The 25,466-nt window shown below is 45.7% G+C and overlaps 1 protein-coding gene across 1 annotated transcript in view; it reads right to left on the bottom strand.

Moving 5' to 3' along the window:
* Nucleotides 1–25,466, bottom strand: part of CSMD2 (CUB and Sushi multiple domains 2) — a 490,403-nt gene that overhangs the window by 157,027 nt on the left and 307,910 nt on the right. The window contains exons 14-20 of the mRNA XM_054999125.1: nucleotides 20,767–20,905; nucleotides 19,283–19,470; nucleotides 16,869–17,057; nucleotides 14,948–15,064; nucleotides 7,285–7,500; nucleotides 5,598–5,786; nucleotides 2,362–2,531 (exon numbers count right to left, since the gene is read on the bottom strand). Coding sequence (XP_054855100.1) covers nucleotides 2,362–2,531; nucleotides 5,598–5,786; nucleotides 7,285–7,500; nucleotides 14,948–15,064; nucleotides 16,869–17,057; nucleotides 19,283–19,470; nucleotides 20,767–20,905 — 1,208 coding nt within the window. The remainder of the gene's footprint in view (nucleotides 1–2,361; nucleotides 2,532–5,597; nucleotides 5,787–7,284; nucleotides 7,501–14,947; nucleotides 15,065–16,868; nucleotides 17,058–19,282; nucleotides 19,471–20,766; nucleotides 20,906–25,466) is intronic.

The following is a 25,466-nucleotide window of genomic DNA, read 5'->3' as shown; positions in this document are numbered from 1 at the left end:
AGGGCCTGGTGGCCTTAGAGAAGTAGGAGAACTGGCAGTTTCCTTGGTGACAGCTTTACTGCCTGTTTTGGCCTAGGCCTCCACTTGCTGTTGCCAAACCATTACCCTGGAAACCAAGCTTACTCAAGGCTTCAAGTCCCCATAAGACCTGCCAGGGAAGCGGACAGGATTGGGATACAAGCTCTGTCAGTCTCAGGGCAAGGGAGGCTCTCTGCTCTGCTCACAGGAAGTTAAAGAAAGAGAAGGGAGAATTCACTTCCACAACAAACTGGTATACAACAAGAAAAAGGAAGTGTGCCAAAAATATTCTATATTGCAGTACCACTATATATACTATATCACAATAATAACAATCAATATATCCACAATGATTTCAATTCAATATGGCTGCAATATATCCAAGGTCCATGTAAAACGAGAGAATAAAGTCCCATATATTGAAGGAACCTCAAAATTTCAAAATTTGACTTGCAACGGCAGGCAGCAGACGGTGCCAATTGAAGCTGGTTGAACGAGCTATACCGGTCCAGTTCCTTTCGGCTCGTTTCAGACACGGTCCTTCATCAGGCCACCAGTTATCAGTTAATCAGGCTATTTCATATCCAAATTCAAATACCAGTCAGGTTCACATCCAAAATTCCAGCTCCCAAGTTAGGTCACAGGAAGCCCAGGAGAACAGGGAGTGTGCAGGAGAAGAGATTGCTGTAGGCTCTTCTGTGCCGGGGCTGAGGCCTAGCAGGGACATGAGTCCATCACAGAAGGCATTTTTGCCTCCCCACAGGAGTGCACAGCATACATTGACCCAATTCTTTACTTTAAAATTACCAAGCAGCCAAACTGGGTTTGGGGCAATTCATATAGGAGCAGCCTTAATTCTCAGTGGTGGGGAAGGGGGTGCAGTGGGTTCAAGGAGCAAATTTAGCATTTTTACTTCCTCCCACAGGTGAATGTCTGTGCCATTCGCTCCTGTGGGAAAAAGATAGTAATGGAATTTGGGGATAACGAGGACAAGGGCTGGCCTAGTCACACTAACCAATGTACGTGTAGGAATATTTCTCTGTGCAGGATGAAACAGGGTCTTTTCAGTATACAAGCCCTCCCTTTATACCCCCACTGCACCCCCCCCCCCCAGTGCAATCACAGGCATTTTGCTAATCATACCAGTGTCCCCAGATGATTTATGTGGCCTACCTTGCTCCTGCAGGAGCTTGCTTGTCATTCTTGGTGAGGGAAAATTCTGCGTTACTCCAAAACTTATCACACTTATGAAATCCCTTCTCCCCCAAACACCACAACAATAGATGAACATTGACTGCAGTGGGCTTGTCCTCCCCAGATCTTTCTGTGGGGAGTCTGTGCACTAGTTTAGACCCTTGGTCATCAACTGATAAATCGTATTTCATAACTGAGTTGTCCCTAAGGCAGGTTGTTATCACTGGCAAATCGCGCCCCCCCCCGGCTGCATTAAATGTTTATTTTTAAAAGGTGTGTTTGGGGGCGGGGGGGGGGGGGAATGAAGACACTGATTAGGAGAAAGATGGATAGATCCATAAGCTGTTTTTTTTTTTTTTTAAGTATGAGGTCTCATTAAGGTTGCCAACATCCAGGTGGGACGTAGAGATCTGCCAGAATTACAACTGCTCTCCAGACTACAGGGACCACCTGGAGAAAATGGCTGCTTTGGAGATTAGGCTCTATGGCACTATACTCTGCTGAGGTCCCTCCCTTCCCCAGGCTCCACCTCAAATCTCCAGGAATTTACCTACTATGGAATTGGCAATGCTAGGTCCTATCTTATAGGTTGAGGTTAAAGGTGCCCCCCCCTACACTGTTTAGAGACCTACACTGTTTATGACGCAGAAGCTCAAACAACAGTCACCAATATTAAATTTTGCCTCCGAAAGGGGACATGTTGTCTCTAGAAGGTGGTAATTCCGGCACGTGCCCTACCACTACAAGCCAAGCAGCCTTCCTCCTCCAAGAAGAAGTTCCTCCTAAAATGGAAGGAGGAGGCTCTTCAGACTGGAGGAAAGCTTCAGGATTTGCTGAGCAAGATGACAGGCTGCAGGCCTCTATTTCCCCCAGGAAAATGTTTAACGAAATCAATTTAGATCTATATACATGCTTCAGGAGAGTGTTTTTCCCTTTGACACTGCTTGAGACAATATGTACTACCAATTTTGAGCAAGTCTATTCACAACGAGCTTCTCCCTGACTGACTTTCCACTCAGTGAGGCTGCAAACTCCACTTGGGATTAAGCAAATTGGATGTGAGCTGATTCCGCCCCCCACCCCCAAATCTGGCTGTTTGTTTAACCTGCCTGTAAATCTCTTCTCTAACACCAGATCAGCTGTTCTTACCTTGAGAATGTCTTTGGCCTCCAGGTTGAAAGACCGGGCTTTCAGCTGTATTCCTTTTCCTGGCTGAGTCTGGATGGAATATATACATTCATGGTGGTTGTTGTAGTTGTGGGGATAGTTTGGGGACAACAGAACGCCTTGAGTGCCAGTGACAGAAGACCCGCATTCAGCTATGGAGAGAAATGGAGTGATTGGATTTTAACATCTATCGGACGTGTGCTTGGTGTAAAGCATGAGCACGCACATTGGTTTTTATCCTTTAATATGAGAAACACTGGGCAGGTGTACATATATCTGCACATATGCAGAATCTTGAATCAAGCACGCCGTGTATATCAAAGCTTCTATCAACTGTAGACAAGTAGCACCATGGGACGATCAGGACTCTCAGGTGCCCCCAGAATGCCAACATTTCCTCTGGCCACCGTTAACATAAGAACCAAGTAGAATGTGCTGGATCAGACCAGTGGTCCATATAATCTAGCATCCTGTTTCTCATAGCAGCCAACCACTTGAGGGCCAATAAAAAGGACACAGAGGCCAACAGCTTCTGGTGATGTTGCCTCCCAGCACTGGCATTCCAAGTTTTGCTGTTTCTGACTAAAGAGGTTCCCTTTAGTCACCACGGTTGGAGCCATTGATAGAACTCTCCTTCTCCACGAATCTGTCTGACCTTCTTTTAAAGCCATCTTTGCTTGTGCATTGGCAGTGATTTCTACAGTTTAATTACTCATTGAGTAAAGCAGAATATCCTTTTGTCTGTCCCGAACACTGGCTGCCCCCAAGGAACTTTTAGTCAGTCCAAGATCTTTCAGTCCGATCAATTTCTTACCCAGATTATTGTTTGAATGGAAATATCCATTCAGTCCTGTGACCTTGCTTTACTGCAAGAGGTGGAGTGAGTGGCCATTAAAAGCCTGAGATGTCCTTGTGTTGAGGCAAGGAGATCAGAGAGGGAAATAGAAACCCAGAGGTTCTGATTCCCCAGGCAGGAAATGCCCATTGGTTTTTTTCAGTGCCTAACCTTTTTGTCCTCTCTGGCTCCATCTACCTTTCTTTAGACTCCTAGATAGCAAGCTGTAGCCACAGTCTTCCTGGCCTCACAGCCACATCAAAGAAATTTCCCCAGGCATAAAGTGCCAGTATCAGTTTTTGGCCATTAAAATTGGGTTATGGAATTGGGTTATAGAATGAGAAGGTTGGAAAGTGAAGCTGCCTTACACTGAGTCAGAGCAGAGGTCCATCAAGGTCAGTTTTTTCTACTCAGGCAGCAGATCTCCCAGGTATCAGACTGCAGCCTTTCCCATCACCGCGTGCCCGGTCCTTTTAACTGGAGAAGCAGGAATTGAACCTGGGACCTTCTGCATGCCAGGTAGATGCTCTGCCACTGAGCCATGACCCCTTCCCATGGCCCTACCACAAAAGCCTGTACCATGGAAGATTTTGTTGGTCTTTGAGGTGTCACTGTATTGAATATTGATCTGGAACTGAGATGCCTTTACACTTGCTGGGCGGGGGGAAAAGGACACGTTTTCCTCAGCAGGAGTAAAAGCACACATGGAGCTGCTTTGCACTGACTCGTATTGTCTACTCAGACTGGCAGCAGCTCTTCAGGGTCTCAGGCAGAGGTCTTTCACATCACCTAATGCCTGTTCCTTTTAAATCGAGATGATGGGGATTGAACCTGGGAACTTTGGTAGACTTTGTGTACAGCTAAAAAAAATGTGGGAGAGAGCATACTCAGAAGGCTTCCCTTTATGAGCAAGATTTCTCTGCTGCTGGCAAACCAGGCTTTTGGGTGGAAGTAAGGGGTGTTAGCCCTGGCCTGGATGACCCAGGCTAGCCAGACCTCATCAGCTCTTGGAAGCTAAACAGGGTCAGCCTGGTTAGTACTTGGATAGGAGGCCACTAAGGTAAACCACCTCTTGCCTTAAAAACTCTATGGAGTCATTATAAGTCAGCTGTGGCTTGAAGACCCTTTGGAAGCTTTCATGAGTTAGGTCCGGAAGTGGGGGCTGGGGGAGGCATGGAACCCTGCCATGTTCAGTTGACATGAATTTCAGAATTTGGCCCAGAAAAAAAATGTGGAGGGATGTATGTATTTTGGGGGGGGGGGGGGGTGATAGCTCAGTTTGCTGAACGCAGATCCCAATCAAGCAGAAGGGACTTTATCCAGAAATTACTCCCCTGCATACTGATGCCCCAGTATCCAGACCACAAGCTCTGCAAATAGTTCTAGTGATCTGCCTTTTGAAAAACTCAGTCAGAGGCTCTGCGACTTCCCATGGCAACTTCTCCCACTGCCCGATAATTCACTTAAATTCCAAGCAACACTGGATACATTGACAGACAGAAGACCAGCCCTTTGCTGGGTTAAACCTTCTGCCTCTATACGGTCCACCATGACTAGCAATGACCCTAGGCAGAGAAAGATCTTTGCCAGACTTAGGATCAGAAATGACTAACCCCAAGATGGCAGGAACTGAACCTGGAACTTTCTGCTTGCAAAGGAATGCACACTCTTTCCTCCCCTCTCATGTGCTCCTGCAGTATTTGAAGTGAAAACTACTGCTACATCTGCACCAATGTCAAAGCTAACCATGGTTAGTTTGAAACCAAAGTTTGCAACCATGGTTAGAAATGAATTTACAAACCCATAGTTTGACCTGACCATGGTTGACATTAACTTTGGTACAGAGGCAGCACTGCATCACAGTTAATTCAATTACTCTACTACCTAACTTTCCCCATTGCTGATTTTCCAGGCTATTAGGGCTCGACTAGATTATACATGTGCCATGAGTCAGGCTGGGGTTTCCCCCAAACCTACTCCTGTCAAGCTTAATGGGGCTAGATTTAGATCACAAATGCAATGGCGAGGAGGTTCTTCAGCCGTTTTTCCAAGTCAAAATGTGCATGGAGCCCTGCAAGGGGCAAACAGGGCCTGCCTGCAGTTGTTTCAGCTTGGGAAAATGTATCATCTAGTTGAGGCTTTATTGCTAGGAGGGACAGCACAGCGAGATCAGGAATAAAAGTTGAGCCAAGAAAGCCAGGACATTTGATAATTCATTTCAGTCCCCCTTTCCTCCCTGTGCCGCACACCTCCTTGACAAAACGCTCCTCTTTGGGGGGCAACAACAAAACCCCCACAACCCAACACAGGGCCAGCCACTTGCCCACAGAATATTATGAAACAGTAGATTGCCCAAGCAAAATTAAAGCACGTGACCACCTACCAACACACCTTGGCAGAGGGGAACTCCACACACGCCGTCGACCGCCCAGGCAGGTAATACGTGAGACGCCCTCTAGCCGGTACCCAGGGAAGCAGGAGAAGGTCAGGACGTCCCCCACACCAAACTGGAGGCCCTTGCGGATGCTGTAGGCTGGAACCTCCGGCTCATCACAAGGTTCTAAGTCATATTCTGACAGACAGACATGAGTCATGAAATTAATGAATAGACCACCATTTCTCAATTCACCTTTTCCCCACCTTTAGATCAAACTGATGCGATTAATCCGTTTTTTAAATCGGTAACCCTATCAGAATGCAAGTACAGCTTCAAGTGTCCCTGCACAAAGAAAACCAGATGTTCTCTTCCTGATGTGCTAGGGTTTTTTTTTAAGGTAAAGGGAATTGTCTTTGTATGGAAGGGCTTTTAAAGATGAGAACAGGTGGTCTGAGCTATGCATTGGGAAACAGATTGGTACTTTCCCTTTCTTTTCTGGCCCAAGCCACAGATGTCGTACTGAGAAACAGCTTTACCTGACTCCTGAGAGGCCCTGCCAATTTTTAATCAAGGTAGATAAAAAGTATTTTGCTCAGAGCTTCACTCATTAGGAAAAAGAAGCAATTAATGCAACTGTAACCTCATTCCTGTGCGTTCTGTAGAGGCAGATGGAATGAGATACAAAAATTTTTGACGACAACCAGGTATTAAAGGGAGACTGCAGTGTGAAGTCGCCAAAATTGGAATTCATTAGCAAACCTGATGGCCTTGAACTCAAGTTTAAGAGAGATGCGGCTAGCTTCCAACTAGAGGTTGGATCCTACCAGCTTTGAACTTTTGAAAAAGAGAGGAAGGCCCCCTTTTGAACATGGAACAGACTATGCTATGTGGGCACTGAAAAGACTATGCTATGTGGGCAGAAGCCAAGAGGTTTAGGGGCTACAGTGAACAATAATAATAATGATAGTAGTAGTAGTAGTAGTAGTAGTAGTAGTAGTAGTAATAATAATAATAATAATAATGACAACAACATTTGATTTATATACCACCCTTCAGGACAACTTAATGCCCACACAGAGCAGTTTACACACTATGCCATTATTATCCCCACAACAGCAAACACCCTGTGAGGTGGGTGGGGCTGAGAAAGCTCCTAGAAGCTGTGTCTGACCCAAGGTCACCCAACTGGCTTCAACTGTAGGAGTGGGGAATCAAACCCGGTTCTCCAGATTAGAGTCCCATGCTCTTAACCACTACACCAAACTGGCTCTCCTGAAAAGAACTGGGTGTGATAGAGAGGAAAAGCAAGTACAATCCAACCCTCGATGTCTTCTTACACTAGTCCTCATTCTATGACAATTAATCACCAGTGGGGGAGGTCACACCTACTCTGATATCATCTTGGATTCACTTGATTGGACCTTATGTTCATTTCATTGAACCTTTTATTCAATTGTGCTGTCTGTGGAAGTATGATGCAGTTTCTGCTGTTTCCTCCATTGCTTGCCATGTTTTTTTCAAAAAGGAAACTCCCCCCCCCCCGTTGCCTCCAAGCTGTTTAGATCCCTGCTGCATGCATCTCACAAAATGGATTCTTAACCCCGAAAGCTCGGGGGGGGGGGAGAGTTGCTGCAACAGACGAATGCAATCACCTCTGTCATTTAATTCCCATAAAAGGAATAACTAGACTTACCTGAAAAGGTGATATTAAAGCCTTCGTAAGAAATGGAAAAGTCTGAGATGAAACGGATTTGAGCAGAGAAGTTCCCAAAGAGGCCAGCACTGAAAGGGGCCGGCAGGCGGGAGCCGGTGAGCTGCTTTAGTGGCTGGCTGAAGCTCCCGTTTTCTGTGATCAGCAGGTAGTCATGGCCGCTTTCCAAATGGAAGGTATGGAAAGTGAAGAACACACCTGCAGGGAGAGGCAAAGGCAGGAGAGGTGTGCTAGATGGAATATATGAAGCTCAAATTGAAGACAGGAAGAGCAGGCATCTTGGTTCATTCATAAAAAAATGAACTTTTCATGCTTCTGCAGCCTGACGTTGCCTTGGGGTGATGCACGGGAGGGAGAGGAGGTTAAACCCTGCAACTTCCACTTAGTTTTGTTATTGGAAACTAACTCTTTTGTTCTGCTAACATCATTTTAAAAAAGATGTTTCCTTTAAAAAAAACACCACAAACTTCCCTTGAAATTGGTAATAACAAAGCAGAGAAGCCTCGTTTCGATTATTGGAACTGAGTGGAGCTTGAAGAGTTAGCGCCTCTCCTTTCCTGGCAGAGTCCTGAGGCAAATTGAGGCTGCATGAACTAGCAATGTGCATTTTATGAACAGACCCAGGACAGGCAACCTTTGTCTAGTCTGTTTGAGCCCTCAGAAAGAACAGCGGTATTGGTAAGAAAGCACCTTTCATTGGCACACCTCCTACCACCATACATAAGCTTCAAAGTTACACAGAACTCTTCACCAGATGTAAAACCACTTCCTTCCCCCTTGCAAGGATTATATGGAGCGCTGTGGGTATGCTAAGGGATTATGCAAATGCCCTTATTTTGCATAATGTGACTTTTAATAAAAGCTATTTTGCATGATTTAGTTTAGTCATTGGGGATAAGCCACACAGGACACTGAAGCCTCATCCTCAAATCACTGGAAATATTATCCTGTCAGGTAGGATTCTAGCTGGCATTTCCCCTTGCTTTCTCAAGCATATCTTTGCACTCATTGGGGCTAAAATCCTGCTTTCTTTTAATGAGGTGTTGAGTTACCCTGTGGATGTGTCCAACTCTCCTGTGGAATCGCGGCATGTGCAGGGCCCTGATTGCAACCCTTGCTGAATTCCAACAGCCCACAGAATAGAGCCACCAACTTGAGAATGCACAGCTGAAAACCTGTGGCACCTTACTTGGGGGTTGGTGGCACTTAGTTTAAGCAAATGTGCCTGAGGCTGCACATCTCTTTTTTGGAAAGTTCCCATAGAAAGATCTCCTGCCTGGAAACAAGCCACTTAGTAGCTGAGGCCAAGCCGCTGGTGGAGCCAACAGTATTGTATCAAAGGTTGAGGGTGAACTGAGGACTTAAGTACTCCTGCAATGAGGCGGAGAGGCAAGCCCCACCCCTCCAGGAGCAGGCTCTCGTGCTGTGCCTGATCACAGCAACAGGTACTCTGATGGGACTGAGATGGTTCAGAGCTTTGGGTGGGGTAGGATGGGAGGGTCTGCTGGGAAGAGACCACAGAAGCTGCAGTGACCTCTGTGGTGGAGAGTTTAGAGGGTTCAAAGCATTTCCAATGACCCTGCAAGATTGGTCCTTATTATTCTCCCCACAGTCTTGCCCACTCCAAGGAAAACTGGGAAATTCGTGGAGATTTTGTGGGTGGAGTTTGGGGAGAGGGGTTTGGGGGACCTCAGTGGGGTAAAATGCCACTCTCCAAATCTTCCACATTCTCCAGCAAACCTGATCTTGGTCGTCTGGAGATCAGTTTTATTCTCTAGTAGGTAGGCAACCCTATGTAAGATAGGGGCTGAGGCAGAGGAGATTGTGGCTTGCCTAAGTCTAAGCAATGATTTGACAGCAGTGGTTGAGATTTGAACCCAGAACTTCCTGATTTGTCTTTGCCGGTCCGCTATACCAGTCCAAACCCCGCATCTATCAAATGCAACACATTCCATCCAAATGTTCAGCTGTACAACCTTAACTGCCAGGCCCAGGTGAGTGGGGTCATTATGGGTAAACACAGTGGTAAGAGGAAAGACACTTTGTACTTGCTTTTGGTGCCGGGGGCTAGCCTGAAAACAGGCCAGAGGACTGAATCATAATAAATTCTGGCTGCTTCTTTTGTGTTTCTATTGGCAAAACTGGAGCCAGGAAGAGAAATCGGTCATGTTGATTTTGAATTATCTAATCTCTTCGCAAATATACCAGGATTTGTTTCATTCTTCCTGAATCACTCTAATATCTTAAAAATAGATTTATTTTTAAACTGTAATTTTACACCTCATTAGTCCACAATGTAGATAAGTTTTCTTGGCAACACAGAAAAGAAATGGAAAGCGTGTGGGGTGGGGGGGGATGGGAATCACAGTCAGAGGGAAGAAGAACCACGTTATCACTAATGTTCTAAAATGTAAGTAAAAACTATGGACAAATGGAAACTATTCATATTCCCCTCCTCCCCCACAAAAAAATAAAAATAAAAATCAATAGTATATAAGAGCCATTCCTTTATCAGCATTCCTTGAGAAAAATCCTCCCATTCATGTATAATCACTTGGGTCTGAATCTCAGCAGGTATCACTGACTCGCTGAGATGTCACCACAGTGCCGCATCTTATTGGCTATGGAGCTCTGTAACATCACCACGTTTACTTCAAGGTTATGAAGGCTTCTCTCTGACCCTAGCAACTGGGATTCTAAGAGGTTTTATTTATTTACTTCACTTATACCCTGCCTTTCTACCCCATGGGGACCCCAAATGGCTTACTCCTCCACTCCATTGTATCCTTGTGACAACTCTGTGAGGTATGTTAAACTTCCGTGGCAGAACGGAGGTGCAAGAATGGGTTTCTCAGATGCTAGTCCAACACCGTACCATTCCAACTCTGGCAAAGTTTGCTACTTGAGAATGTGAAAATTCTACTTAGTTTCCCAACCATCCAAGGCCCAATTCTCCATATTCACAGCAGCATGGGATAGAGGTAAGCACCTGGATTTTTATGTTGCTTAACATGCCACATCAATTAGTTATGCGTTGTTTCAGAAGATTTCATCTGTATGCTCGACTTTATGCTTCTTTTCAAATTTCCTGCTACCATACCCTATTGTATCTGTTCAGTGAATATTTTAAACTGTTGTTCATTGTGGGACTTGCTCAGTGAATGTTCCAGCTGCTGATTATATTGGGTCTCTCTTGCACTGTGTAATCTGCCTTGGATCTCAGCGAGAAAGGTGGTCTATAAGTGAATAAACAAACAAACAAACAAACAAAGGAACCACCTGAGCTGGGTCCAATTGCACAGCTCCTTTTCTGATGGTCAGTGAAGGTTGCTCACTTTCATGTGTCATTTCAGGACAAACAGATTCCCACCCCACCCCCCCACCCCTCCCGACTGTTTCAGGTCAGGAAAATGGCTTGGCGGGAAAAGGCTGACAACTACGTGTGGACAACTGCATCAGAATGAATGAAAACCTGCAACTTGAGTCTGACGGTGACACTAGGTGGAGACCCCTACACCCAACGTTTGTACTCTGTAATGTATGAACTGGTCATATATAGTATAGATAACGTTATCTATTATGGGTATAGAAAGGGCTGGCACAACAGTCCCTCTTGTTCTCTCCTCCGTCTTCCAGCAGCACCTTGCGATGTAAGGACTGGGTTCCTTTTATGATCAGTGCCCTGAGAATGTTGTGATTAAAGAAACGTTTGGCAGTAACAGAGGATGGGGTGGGGAGGGGAAGAGGCTGCCGACAGCCAAGTGCCTGTGTGCGCAAAGCCCAGCCGACAGTCTCGGTGTTTTGATAGCACAAGATTTTAAAAGGCTAGCAACTTAATTCCGGCAGATAACACAGAAGCCCTGTGCTTCGCTTTAGCTTGGTAAAGAAGGAGAAATGTTCACTTTCAAAGAAGGGCATGGCTGCATCTGCGAGGACAGATCAGAGGTTTTGAGATCCTTGATATGCAAATGAGTGCCTTTTTTTGTTCCTTATACTCTGCCCCCTTCTTCCACCCAGACACTGTGAGAGATCAACACTCTCCCGTCTGCTTGCACAAGCCATGGGGTAGAGTGAGCAAGCATTTAAAAGCCTCTGGAGAACCTGGGCACAAAAAAAGAGACTGCAGCCTTACTAGATAGGGGGAGGAATCGACATGCCATTTGCTCACTCGTTCTGTGGCACAGATAACTTCAGGCGGTGAGAAATTAAAAGAACACCCTTAAGCTTTTCCCATAGAGTGATACCAGGAAATTCAGGGCATGAGTGATCAAGATGGTGGTTTCAGGCCTAGACTGGCTTGCTTCCTGGGCCTCTGGGGTCCTCAGACGTTAGCGAGGCAGAAGGGAACTGAGATGTGAAGATGCTCGCTTGATGCCTCTGGACCGGCTACGTACACAAGGTGCTTAAAAAGCTGTGGAGTACGACTGGATTAAAAAGCTGCCGATTAAAAAGTCAATGATATAGAAAAATGTCACTGTGGCCAGCAGATGTCTCTCCGGATGCTCCCAAGCAGGATGTGAAGGAAATGGCTTCTCTGTGTTGCATGTCTCCTCTCCTTTGTGTTCAACATTACACTTCCTCTGCACACAGCGGGCCCAGACTACTATGGCTACCGTTTCTGGTGGGTAACAGTGTTGGTCTGCAGTCGAAGAGCACCATAAAGCCCAGTAGTACCATAAAGACCAAGAAGATATTCAGGATAAAAGCTTTTGAAAGATGAAGCTCCCTTTGTCAGGCTCTCAAAAGCGTATACACTGGAAATCGGTGGTCTTTAATAAAGCTGCTACCGGACTAGAATCTTGCTCTTCTACCATGGCTACAGATATTAACAAAACCACGTCCCTTGGAGCATTTGTCTAAATTGTTTTTGTAAAGCCATCTAGTTCCATGGCTCAAGTCCGACGCAGAATTTGTGTGGGTGGAAGCGGAGACAATTTTTGACAATTCCCCTCTCTTGCTGCAGACCTCTGGCTATCCCTGGGGGTCCCCCTGCCCTGCAGGAGCAGCATTGTGTGCTTCAGTGGGAGGTGAGGAAGTTACTGTCAGCAGATAGAGATCCCTTCCATCCAGAGGATCCAAGCCATTATCTCACAATGGCCAGTTTTCCTTATGAATAGTGGGTGATGTGGGACTCGCACTCATCCTAACCACCTGACAACTAAAACCAACTATTACCATATACTTTACACTTGATAATCATTCCGTCCCTATAAGATTAACCTAAAAGGGGTCCCCACCCCTTTCCTAAATGAACTCATTTGTAGCACAGGTGTCCTGAAATCCGGCTGCCACCTTCCCCCTGCAGGGTTTGCCAACACAAGACACATAGGGTGGCCAAAAGCTGCTCTTTGATCTTCAGGAAAGGAAACGGCACAAATCACACCTTATGGGAATGCATCGGACTGCTCTGTGTGTTGCGCTTTAAGCTTGGCAGTCGGATAATGGGAGGCCTCTCGTCAGAAGAGAGAATCCAGGGCAGAGTGGATTAATGAAGAGTGGATTGCTCCTGCTCCGTGGGATAGCTTGCACAGCGTGCAACGCCTCCACTAATGTGCTGCGCTTTTCAGCGACTGGTTTATCCACCTTAATACAATCGGCCTCACGGAACTGATTGATGGAAGCTCCTGTTGTGCCGGTATCTAGCAAAACTAGAAGAGCCGAGACACCAGAGGCAGCTCAAAAATTAATGCGCTCTTATGTTTCTCTCTCTCTCTCTCTCTTCCTAAAAGCCTGGTTGTTAGCAGCAGCACTTCTGCAAATCCAACTTTGTCCAAAAGCAACCCGAGCAGGCAGAGAAAATAGGGGTCATGCCAGCCGTTGGATGCAGCTATGAAAACAGGTGGGCGTACACCAGAGTTCGGTGGGAGTAAGGGAAAAGAAAGTGTGGGGGTGTGAATGGAGCACAGAGGACTTATCCTGAAGATGAAAGGGAAACAGGGCTAAAGGTGAGAAAACGGGCAAGAGAATGTGCCTGCTTGATCCAATAAGTATGTAACTTACCTAAAAAGTCTTCACACACTTCTGTCACACCCAAATGTGACAAAGAAACAGAGCCCCACCAAGGCAAGAAAAGGACTATTTTTTAATATGTGCATGCAGGGCTTTTTTTTCTGGGAAAAGAGGTGGTGGAACTCAGGACTGCATAATGACATCACTTTGGGTCAGCTGGAACAAGGGAGGAGTTTTTAAAAGTTTAAATCACCCTCAGCTAAAATGGTCACATGGCCGGTGGCCCCACCCCCTGATCTCCAGACAGAGGGAAGTTTAGATCGCCCTTCATGCCAGCAGCGCAGAGGGCGATCTAAACTCCCTCTGTCTGGAGATTAAGGGGCGGGGCCACCGGCCATGTGACCATTTTCAAGAGGTGCTGGAACTCCGTTCCACCACATCCCAGCTGAAAAAAAGCCCTGTGTGTGTGTGTGTGTGTGTGTGTGTGTTTGGGGGGGAGGGGTCATCAAGGACAGGGAGACAGACAGGCTCTATGGAAACGGGCAGCTGAAACTTTTCATGGCATGGAGGTAAATCATGACACCTGGTAAATAACTTCCCATGAAGCCTCTGTTAATGGGACAGGACCTTTCTTCCTCTAGGTAATTGACAACTCTGGAAGGGGGGATGCCTTCCTAACTTAGACTCTGGGGGCCTGGCCCTTCTTGAAAGGGATCATGAAGAAAAGTCCCCCAGTGAGTCCTTATAACACAACCCACCCACTATTATAGTGAGTGTTCTGTGAAAACGTATTGATGTTTTTCTCAAAACTTCATTTCCCAATAGCCCACCATATTCTAGAAAAGCCAAGAAACAGATTCCAGGGGGGTGATATACAGATTAAAGGGTGGGACCGGGCAGACAGGGTCACACTTGAATCTCAATGGTTGGTGGTCACCTGAGTATAGCAGATACAGCCCGCACTGCAATCTTGCCCCACAGTCCACCTCATTTATTTTCACCCATGTTAAATGAATCTCTCTTCGCTTTGTGCCCTCAAACATGACCAGCCCGTACCTAGCCACAAAATCGAAATCAACATTATCTCATCACTTAAACAGCACATTTTGTTTTGCAAAGCATCCAGAACACATTGCACAAATTATCTCAGAATTATCCTGACAACCACCCTATAAGGTAGGCCATCACTCCATAATTTAGACAAAGGAGCTACAGCAGAGAGAAGGTTTGCCTCTGGGAACCCTAGTGAGCTCATGGCCACAGTGAGATTTGAACCTGGGGCTTCCCTGCTTAACAACACAAGATTTTAGCACGGCGTTACTCAGGGCTGGTTCAAGGTTTTGTGTCGGGCCAAGCAAAGTATATAACAGAGGCCTGGCTTGGATCCAGCCAGAGGTGTTGTGGGCCCCGAAGGGTACGCTAGTCTCATGTGCCAGATGGCTGGAAGCTGGCTAAGCCCCAGCAGCGAATCACAGGCCTCTTCTTCACTGTTCCATCCTAAGCAGCTGCTTGGGAGGCTTAGCCCGGGAACTAGCCCTGGTAATACCCCAGAACAGGTTCCTTACCCTCTCCTGTCACATTAACTCCAAAGAGTGGAGTGGGGGCTGCCTGTTCTGAGAAGTATCTTGAAACCCGTGAGGCTCAGCTCCTCCAACAGTGGTTGCAAGCATGATACCAAGGACGATGCAGACATTACCTTTTCCATGAGATGCCTCTATGACCCAAGTACAGTTTAAATTGTTAGGGTAGAAATCTGGAAAACCTGGCGATAATACAGTGCCACTGGATCCACGGATGTAGCCTCCACACAGAGCTGGAAACAAAAAAAAAAGAGAGGAACATAAAAATCCACATTCTTCAGTATCTGAAATCCTTTCTGCAGAGGAACGAGCAGTTGCTTGGCCAGTGTACAAGGTCCTTTTGAACATCTGCATTTGCATTTCACCCACATCTGGATGAGCAAGGAGGATGGCCTGATTTGCTGCCATTATAAACAAAAATAAAATTATGGCAACGTACAAGGGCATACAAGGGGACGTTCCACCTTGCTGGTGGCCAAAGGTCACTAAGATGGTTCAAACAAGGATATCTTTTTTCCTGATTCCACCCTGACCCTATCCTTAATTTATTTTAATATGTAGCAATGCCTTTGTTCAACCAACATGATATACCACAACTCTGTGGTTGATATTTTTGTTGCATGCAACTACTCTTTACATCATCAGTACACAACCCATGGCAGTTCCACACTGGAAACGTTACTAACAGAGCAATCCTAAACAGAATTACCACACCTAACTTTACTGATTTCAACTGGGTAACTTTGCATATGACTGCACTGCAACACATCTATATCAAGCTGTACTGTTCCATATTGTACTACCAACTAGACATGGGCACGAACAGAAAAAAACCCGAACATGGTGTTAGTTGTTCCGTGCCATCCACGAACAATGAACAACGAACATTGACGAACATGATCTGTTCATGAACATGTTCGTTGTTCGTGGGGGCCAGCAGGCTCTCCTCCAGCCATCAAGATCCCTACTGCACCACTCCCAGAAACCCTACCTGAGCAGGCAGCAGGAAAGGTACCAGTAATAAATAATAGCTTGGCCCCAGAGCCTGGAAGCAGCCCTGGAACGTGAAGGGGTAGATCCCTAATCCACCACTCCGAGAACCCTACCTGAGTAGGCAGCAGGAAAGGTACCAATAATAAATAATAGCTTGTCCCCAGAACCTGGCAGCAGGCCTGGAACCTGAAGGGGTAGATCCCTTTCCCACCACACACAAAGAAAATTCAAGCTGCAGTGCACTCACCCTGTCTCTCTAACAGCAGCTGTCTCTCCCTGAAAGCCAGAGCTGGGAGCCCCCCTCCCCCTGGTCTTTTCCTCCTGTAACAAATTTGGAGCTCCAGTCCACTCCACACTTGGAAGGCAGACCTTCCTATCAAGCTAAATTGGGCTTAGATTGGGGTTTCCAGGGCAACAGCAGGAGTTCAGACAGAGTTCAGACAATTCCTGCCTGAGTTGCCATGGGAATTGATTGCAGGTGCCAGACTGTCTGGCTTGACGAACAGCAATGAATGAGGCTTGCAACGACCACCTGTTCATTTAGAATGGGGTCTCACTAACAGCTTGTTCGCAAACAGCAGATTGAGCTGTCCGTGGGTTTTTTTAGTTCGTATTGCGGATCGTGCCCATCTCTACTACCAACCACTACACGCAATCCCTCGTCTTTGCAGTTGGGCTCTCTAAATTAAGCAAAATGCTAACATCAACGTAGTTCTTTCCCATCTAGCCCACAATGACTTCTTTTGGGGGTGACTTCTCCCTCACTTGTCTGTTTTGCACTGAAATGCCAAAACCAAGTAAAAAATGTCCTGAACAAATGAAGATCCTGCTCTTAATCGACTAGTTGAGTGAAAAAAGATCAAGGGACTATGGGAGTAAGTGAAAGAGAAAGCACAGCAAGGGAGGACAAAAAATGAAGCAGAGATCTTATGAATGAAGCCAGAAATCCACTCGGCAGACAATACTATATGATGGAAAAGACTGATGAGGTCCATGATTTTATTATAGGACTTCTTAAAAAAAAATCCAGTTCTTAATCCTTACCTTCACAGCTGGGAAGAGGCCTGCTCCACTGAAAATTTGGTTCACATTCCAGGGCTTCACCATCGCTCAAGGTATAGCCTGGGTCACAGCTGAAAGTCACCAGAGCCCCGACGTAGAAATCATTCCCATGTCGTAGCCCGTTGACAGGAATCCCCGGATCCAAGCAGTGATCAGACTGAAGCTTTACCGCTACAAACAACACAGATGTACAGGTTTACTATTCATGACCTATAGTCCTGGACACGTGTGTTGGCAATGAAAACTTCTTTGGTACGCCAGTTTAAAGAGCAAAGGGTAACTGTATAAATTAAACAGAACATATTGTTTCTAAAAACATATTATTTATTTAATTTCTACCCCAAATTTTCTTCTTTGGAACTCAGGATTACATGGAGGTCCCAGGCTAAATTTCATCTGGGTACGTGTGGCAAGGTTGCCAAGTCCAGTGTGCAAAACACTTGGAGATTTGGGGGCAGAACCTGGGGAGAGTGGAATTGAGGAAAGGAGGGAGCTCAACGATGTAATGTAAAAATTGCCTTTTCCTCAAGGAGAACTGATTTCTGTAGTCTGATGATCAGCTGTAATTCTGAGACCTCCAGGTCCCATTTGGAGATCGACAAGCCAAACTTGTGGTAAAGAACACTATCCTACTATATAAAAGGCTAAACATATTCAAGACAACTCACTTCCTACCTTGGTGCACCACCAGAGGGCGGTGCTGTGGAGGGAAGCCCAGATGAAGCAGCCAGACCTCCAGAGAGCGTTCCGCAGTGGGAAGCCCAGGCTGGGATCAGGAGTGGAGCAGGTGGCAATGCCTGTCCCCGCCTTCACCCAGCTTGGATTGGGAGCGGAGCAGGTGGCAATGCCTGCCGCCACCTTCACCCAGCTGGGAACAGGAGTGGAGCAGGAGGGAATGCCCATCCTCCGCCTTTACCCAGCTGGGATCAGGAGTGAAGCAGGCGGCAATGCTCTCTGCCGGGATCAGGAGCGGAGCATGAGGCAATGCCCATTCCCCTTGATCCAGCCTGGATCAGGTGCAGAGCAGAAGGTAATGCCCGCCCCCAACTTCACCCAGCAGGAATCAGGAGTGGAGAAGGTGGCAATGCCCATCCCCTGCCTTTACCCAGCTGGGATCAGCTGTGGAGGAGGAGGCAATGCCTGCCCCCCCCCGATTCACCCAGCCAGAATCAGGCACAGAGCAGGTGACAATGCCCCCACCCCCAACCTTCATCTGGCCGGGATCAGTGATGGAGGAGGGAATGCCTGCCCACTCTCCTCTTTCTAGAGCCCATTGTATTTTTTCCCCACAACGGGCTTTGTTACTAGTAGTTTAAAAAGAGTTAGTGTTTGGAGGACGTCTGCCTCCTGATGGTGTCTAGGAAGAAGTTGCATTGTTAAGAATGCTGCTGGAGCGATTGCAGTTAGGGCTTCTAAGGCCCAAGCTATAAATATGTAAATAAAACCCATTCAGTTTCCTTCACAAGCAGCTGGGATCAACTCTTTGGAGAACCTGGAAAATCTTCCTAATTTCCCATTGTAAGATAGTTTTTTAAAAAGCACAGTAAAAAACCTACCAGAGTAACTGTGCTGAAGCTAACTCTGGTCTTGGTCTACTCAGTACTATTACAATTGATAAGGTGAAGAATACTGTCTGGAATACTGTGTGGAAGCAGCCAAAATGTTTAAAGAGGGCCTTTCATTCTGGTAAAGTTTGTGTATGAAATAGTAAATCTTTCCACAAATCATTCAGTATCACTTCTAAAAAGCAGTTAATACTGAAGGTTTGGTGACAGGCATATATATTTAATTTTTAATCACTTCATTTAGCAGTTGAGTGGAAAACATGTAAATGATCCATCAAATAATGACTGTTACTCAGTTGACAATTCTTCTTCTAGGAGAAGACAAAATGCCTGAAGGAGAAAATGGATGGATATACGTCCCACATCTATTCCTTCTATTCTGCAGATGTCATCTCCAAAACACTGTAGAAAATGACAAGGAAAAATGTTCCCCCCAAGAGAAATAATAATAATAATAATAAAAGATATTTATAACTAGTAATTGATGGACCTGACCAAGTCTGCATCATCAATAATCTGGGGGAAACAGGATAGTTAGTTGAATATATGATGAATGTTTGAAGAATAATCCACATTTTGGACTCCTCTTAGAGTTGGCTGGGACTTCTGGCCCCAGAGCAGAACGATGGAATTATTGTCTTCCAACATAGCCATTACCAAAGCTGTTCCCTTTGTCAACCACCGTCAATTGGATCAACACATACAAGCTTGCTGAGTCACTAATAATATAACTTGGTTAACCCATAAGGAGAAAAAAAATTCTGATGCAGAGCTTTGAGGGACTTTTTGTGGTGCTGGCAAGGGGATTATTACCTGTGTTTTCCCACTTACTTTCATAACGGATCTGAAAACCAAGATCGGAGTGGCTTTTATCAGTGGTGAAGAGGAGATAGAGGAAGTTGCTGGTGCTAATGAGGAACTGGGGGACCTGAGTCCCATCATAGACCCCAATTAACGGTGACGAATAGGACTTGCCATCACGTACTTCCAATGTGTCATAATTCACCTCCGTTTTAAATCTAAAATGGATTGAGAAAAACACATTTAAAAATGGTGACTCTGCTTTCTCTTCTGTGTAAGTATTGACACTATAAGAGACTCAAGCCCACAACCTCCTGGCCAATGAAAAACTGAATTTAGAAAGTTAATGTTTGGACCACTAAACCTTCAATAAACCGGCATCGATTTTCGGTGAGTTGGGCACAGCTGCTAGAATTCTTAAGATAGCGGTGCTATCTGGGATTAGTCAGTGTTGAGAAAAAGGCCGTCTCTCTACATGGTCTGGAGTGCTCTATTCCTGCCCCACCCCAATTACTTCACACATTCCAAAGTTGAGATGTGGCACAGAAAACAGGTTTCTTACAGGTCTGATGAACCCAGACCTAGTCAGCAGATTGACCACACTTGATGGGCTGAAGTTCAGCTTCACCATGAGACTCACTATCTCAATTCTTGCCAGTTTCTGCCCCATTCTCTCACCCAGGGATCCCACCTTATTGGTCTTTCCCCATAAAAATGTATCAGTCCAAAGAAAATTCTTTGTATTAGGGTTTTACTCTCCCTACAGAGAAGTTATTGTGAACCTGAAGTTGGGAAGAATGGACGGCACGGTTGTCAGTCCCGGGGGGGGGGGGGGAGAATCCCCTGCTCCCAGCCACTGCCGCCCCCACCCCCAACTGCTCATTTTGCTGGCAGGGGAGAAGGCTCGGGGAATGGCACAGGGAACTGGGAGTCTTACGGCCAAAATGGTTGTATGTGTTTTCCACTTCACTGTCCAATGACATAATTTCCACATCCTCAGTTTGGCCCCCAGGGGATTTGGCAACCCTGATGGACAGACCATAATTATCACAATATTTTGTGACCCCGGCCCCTAACCTTTTGTAAGGTGAACAGGAAGGGAATTTGATCTATTCTGGTAGAGCACCATTGACAACATCTGTTCTAAGCTTCGGTAACAGTGGATTAGTACTTCCATTAGCCCAGCCTCCATCCCACTCAAACCCCGAAGCAAACCAGATTGCTCATCCTCAACCCCATTTGGGCTTTTTCTAATATCTCAGGAAAAGGTTTACAGCCACTGACCACATCCTAATTGACCAAGAGATTCTACACAAGATATTTTCTCAGCAGTAGCCTGTCCAGACACAGGAAACATGTCATTGACCCAAACAGCCCAAACGGTGCTCCTCAGCTCTTTGTCTCCTCTGGCCTCTCACATTATTATCTGAAAGTCTGCCAAGTATTTATTAAAATAAAACCATGCCTTTTTTTTCTTTTTCAAAATCTGTTTTGCTGGAATCAAAGAGGGTCACCTGTCAAATGTAATTTTTATGGGGTATCCTGGCTGAGCTTCTATGATCCATGCACAGTTCAGAGAATCCTTGTAAAAACCTGGCCAGCCTGGAGACAGAATCATTCCACTTGGAGAAGTAAGATGGCCGCCACAGGGAGCTGGGAGACAGAGGGCGGGGAGAGAGAGAAAGGACACACACAAGAGTGTTACGCCAAGAAATCAGAGCACAACGAAAACCTTTGGTTTCTTTCACTCATGCAACACTGTCACAAAAGGCTCTTTACTTTATAGTCTCTCCTGGTATATCCCCATACAGCAAATTCACTCTGCCCATCAGGACTTTTTGGCTGTCCTGTCTCTAACCAGGATGCTTTCTCTTGCTGCTTTTTTCCATTGCCATTCCTCTGCTCTTGATTGACCTTCCAGGGTTGCTGAGGCAGACATCTGCCTTGTTTACCTGTAAGAAGGTTGCAAGACTATATTGCTGAGGAGAGCACCAGGGAGGGTCAAAGTCTCACTGAAACTAATTTAGCTTCTCCAAGAAATTCCCAGAGAATTTGACTCAAGAATTGCCTGAAAAGAGAGCCAGTTTGGTGTAGTGGTTAAGAGCGGCAGGACTCTAATCTGGAGAACCAGGTTTGACTCCCCACTCCTCCCCTTGACGCCAGCTGGGTAACCTTGAGTCAGTCACAGTTCTCTCAAAGCTCTCTCAGCCCCACCCACCTCACAGGATGTTTGTTGTGGGGATAATAATAACACACTTTGTAAACTGCTCTGAGTGGGCATTAAGTTGTCCTGAAGGGCAGTATATGAATCAAGTTATTATTATTATTATTAAACTCATTTCAATTTTTCCCAGTTTTCTTTTTTAATCGACATTGACTCTTCCATCGCCCCTTTGAGCCTCCAAGCAACATGCTACGCCTGTTCTGCCTATTTTTTTAAAATGTCAAACAGCACTTTAAATATTCTAGACAGACTTTTCCCTTCCCCCTCTTATTTAATTAAAAAAGGAAGCTAATTAGGACTCACATTTAATTGAGCTCTCACTGGAGGGCAAGTCAAAGACGAGCCGGGAAGATGGGCGATAAAGGAGTACATGTTAATAGCGGCAGGGTTATCAAAGCTTCCCAAAGATGAAAAGCAGGTTTCTTTAAAAATATTGATACTATTTTTTTTCCTCCCATGTGCTTGAGGGGAAGTTGAGGAGGTATATGCAAAATTAAACCTTTACAATTACAAAAGACAGGATGGAATAAAAATTGTGATCTTTTGAAAAAAAGCCAAACATATTTGATGGACGTATTGATGACTTTTTTCGAAAAAAAACAGAAAACTGACAGCAATGAAGAAAATATCCTACAGTTCCTGTTGCTGCATGAGTATTGCCTGGGGAGGGAACCAAGCCCTTGTATGGAGGGACTGCCCTGGCTAGACAGCTGAGCAGAGACGCAAGCAAGGCTTGGTATGTAGCTGAGACATAGGACTGCCAATTGCTAGGTGGTGTGTGAAGTCCTCCAGGAATTATAGCTCATCTCCAGATTACAGAGGTCATTTCCCTAAGAGGAATGGGCAGCTTCGGTAGGTGGCTTCTATGGCATCACGTTGCTGCCCAGCTCCCTCTCCTCCCCAAATTCTGCCCTCTCTAGGCATTGTCCTTATATCTCCAGAAATGTCCCAAGCCTGAGTTGCCAGTCTGCCAAAAGATACATATATCTATATATAATAGTGCAATACTAAAGCACAGCTAAATCCTTCTATGCCCGCTGAAATCAAACCAGCTAAATACCATTCCCCCAAAGCAGAAGCACACCCTTCTAAGCTTATTGATTTTCATGGACTTAAAAGGGTGTAATTCTGCTTACAATTGGACTATTGGACTTTGGAGCTAGACCAAAAGCAACCCTAGTGGCATCTTGCTTCATTGGTCCTCTGCAAAACCAGTCACTGAAATATGACCTGTGGCCTCTCACAATGGTGGCACCAGATCCACCAAGAAACTCTGCAGACTTCTAGGCCGTTTTCACACATCTTACCAGCCACAGAAAATCGTGCAAAATTCCAGGAACGACAGTGTCTTCCTAGCGTGATCTCCCGGTTCATAGCGTGATGACATCAGAAATGATGGGAAGTCGCGCCAGGAAGACGCCATCATTCCAAGAGCTTTGTGTGATTTTGTGCAGCCAGTAAGACATGTGAAAATGGCCCTAGACCCAGATTCTCTCAGAACCTGCATCTAGATTCCCAACACTGCCTCAGCAAATGCCAGGAGATGGGGGGAGGGGCTTGACTGGGGAAAGGAGAGTCTGAAGAAGTGTGATGTGAGTTCCAAGTGATGCTCTAGGCTGCTTCCTCTAGACTCTGGGAGCAACAGGTTTGTTTGGGTATAACGCAATAGAGCCCACCTTCCAAAGCAGACATTTTTTCCCATGGGAATTGATCATTGTAGTCTGGAGATTAGTTGAAATTCTGGGAAATCTGCAGGGCCCACCTGGAGGCTAGCAACCCTATGATAGAATTTACCATTTTTCTCCTTTGTTTAACTGGAGCAGGTCTATCATTAGACAGTCAAACTTAGTCAGTGGATTTCAGGTCCCAAGGGCCAGCATCCAAAGGCCAGCAAATTATAAGTATCTCATTATACTGCTACATTTTTTAAAAACCAACATGAAGCATTCATTAAAAAAGCCCAATGAAGAAGGGATTAAAAACCCACTCTCCCCCACCCTTGTGATAGCATGATTGGCATTAAAGACACTGACAGCCAATTACTGGAATTATATTTCAAGACTTCAACCCGTCTATAATGCAGCGTTTGCAAGGATATTGCTCGCTGGTATCTCTTTCAGAGAACAGAGAGCCGGTGGAAGCCTTTTAAATTCCTAACGACTTCTTTTCATTTCATTTTCTGTTTCCTTGTAATGGAAAACTTGAAAGCTCTCAGAGCAGCTTTGGGGGGAGGGGGAAATCTGTTGTATCAGAAGCTTAACTCGCTACCACTTTAACTTCGCTCCCTCTTTAGTCTGGCTCAGTCTAGGCATACGATACCAAGCAACAGAAGACAAGACATCAAACTCTAGCATGCTGGAATCCAGAAGTTTCAGATATGTTACGAGACAACAGAGGACCTGCAGGCTCATCCCTGGAGCAAATTCTTGTAAACTTTTCTCCAAGAACAGTTACCTATGTACTTCCTAGCAGATTGGATGCAAAATGGGTTCACGTCATCTCTTTTATGGCATCAGTAAGCATCACCTTTGAATGGCATGTTTTCGAGCTGCACACAGCTAAAAGTGTCTGGAAAAGCTAGTGCTGTTCCCCACACAACAGGAGCAGCAGCAATGGGTAGCGTTGCCAAAAATTCCTGGAGATTTGATGATGGAGCCTCGGAAGGGTAGGACTTGGGGAGGGGAGGGACTCCAGCCGAGTATAATGTCATATCATGCATCCATTTTCTCCAGAGGAACTGGTCTCTGTTGGAGATCAGTTGTAATTCTGGAGGGTCTACAGGCCCCAGCTGCAGGCGGGCAACCCAAGCAGTGGGTGAATTTGCGCAGACAGTAGAAATACTGCTTGATGTGCTCCTGCTATTGCTATTGATGTGCTCCTGCTATGGGTAGCGTTGCCCAAAATCCTTGGAGATTTGATGATGGAGCCTCGGGAGGGTAGGACTTGGGGAGGGAAGGGACCCCAGCAGGGTATAATGCCATACAGTCCATCCTTCAAAGCATCCATTTCCTCCAGAGGAACTGATCTCCGTAGTCTGGAGATCAGTTGTAATTCTGGAGGGTCTATAGGCCCCAGCTGCAGGCGGGCAATCCAAGCAGTGGGTGAATTTGCACAGACAGTAGAAATACTGCTTGATGTGCTTCTGCTATTGTAGGATTCATACTACACCAGCAGCGGCAGACCCGCTGCTCAGAGGCACAGCAGAGCTACTGCATGCATAATTTCCAAGGTCCAGTCACTGGAATTCCCATTAAAAACCATCTCATGAAGCAGTGCTTGAAAGAGATCAAAGTTATTCCCAGCTCAAGTAGTTAGTACTGAGCTACATGAAACACTCTGGGCTAAACTAGCTGTCACTTTTTTGGGTGAGTTCTGTCTGAGTCCTACAACCCAACTTGTGTTCCCTTTAGTCACATAGCAGCTGCGGGGAATGTCATTTTAAAGATCAGAAGGAGCTCTTTTTGGCTTTGAACTATGGGAAGGGAGGGGGGGAAGGAGGGTTGTCTGCCTCCTATCCAATACAGTTTTGTGACAATTGTTGTCAAATGACTAAAAGGAAACAAATTTAAACTGAACCCAGACAAGATGGAAGTGATGCTGGCTGGCAAAGCAGAGATCTTGAAGGACATTGTGCTTCTGACCTTTAATGCAATCCAGTTGAACCTGGCTGATGCAGTGAAAAACTTAAAGGTTATATTGGATCCAGCACTGCTTCTAGAGAAGTAAAGGCAGTGTGAAAAAAGGCCTTTCCCCACAATGAGCCTGAAAAAAACGCCCCCCTACCATGATCCGGCTGATCCGGCCACCTGGATTCATGCCATGGTAACACTGAGACTAGACTACTGTCTACTGTAAAGCCTTGAAACCTTTAAGAATTAGAACTGAACAAAGGCCACTCATCTCATTCCATGTAAATTCAATCATCCTACTTAGTCAAATGTTTAATTTTGCACACTTCTGATGGTCCCATGTGGATTTCTAGGACCCTCA

This window comes from Eublepharis macularius, chromosome 15 (genome assembly GCF_028583425.1).
Source record: "Eublepharis macularius isolate TG4126 chromosome 15, MPM_Emac_v1.0, whole genome shotgun sequence".
NCBI classification, from domain to species: domain Eukaryota; kingdom Metazoa; phylum Chordata; class Lepidosauria; order Squamata; family Eublepharidae; genus Eublepharis; species Eublepharis macularius.
The sequence above is the reverse complement of the archived record's forward strand: the minus strand, read 5'-3'. Positions and strand labels throughout refer to the sequence as shown.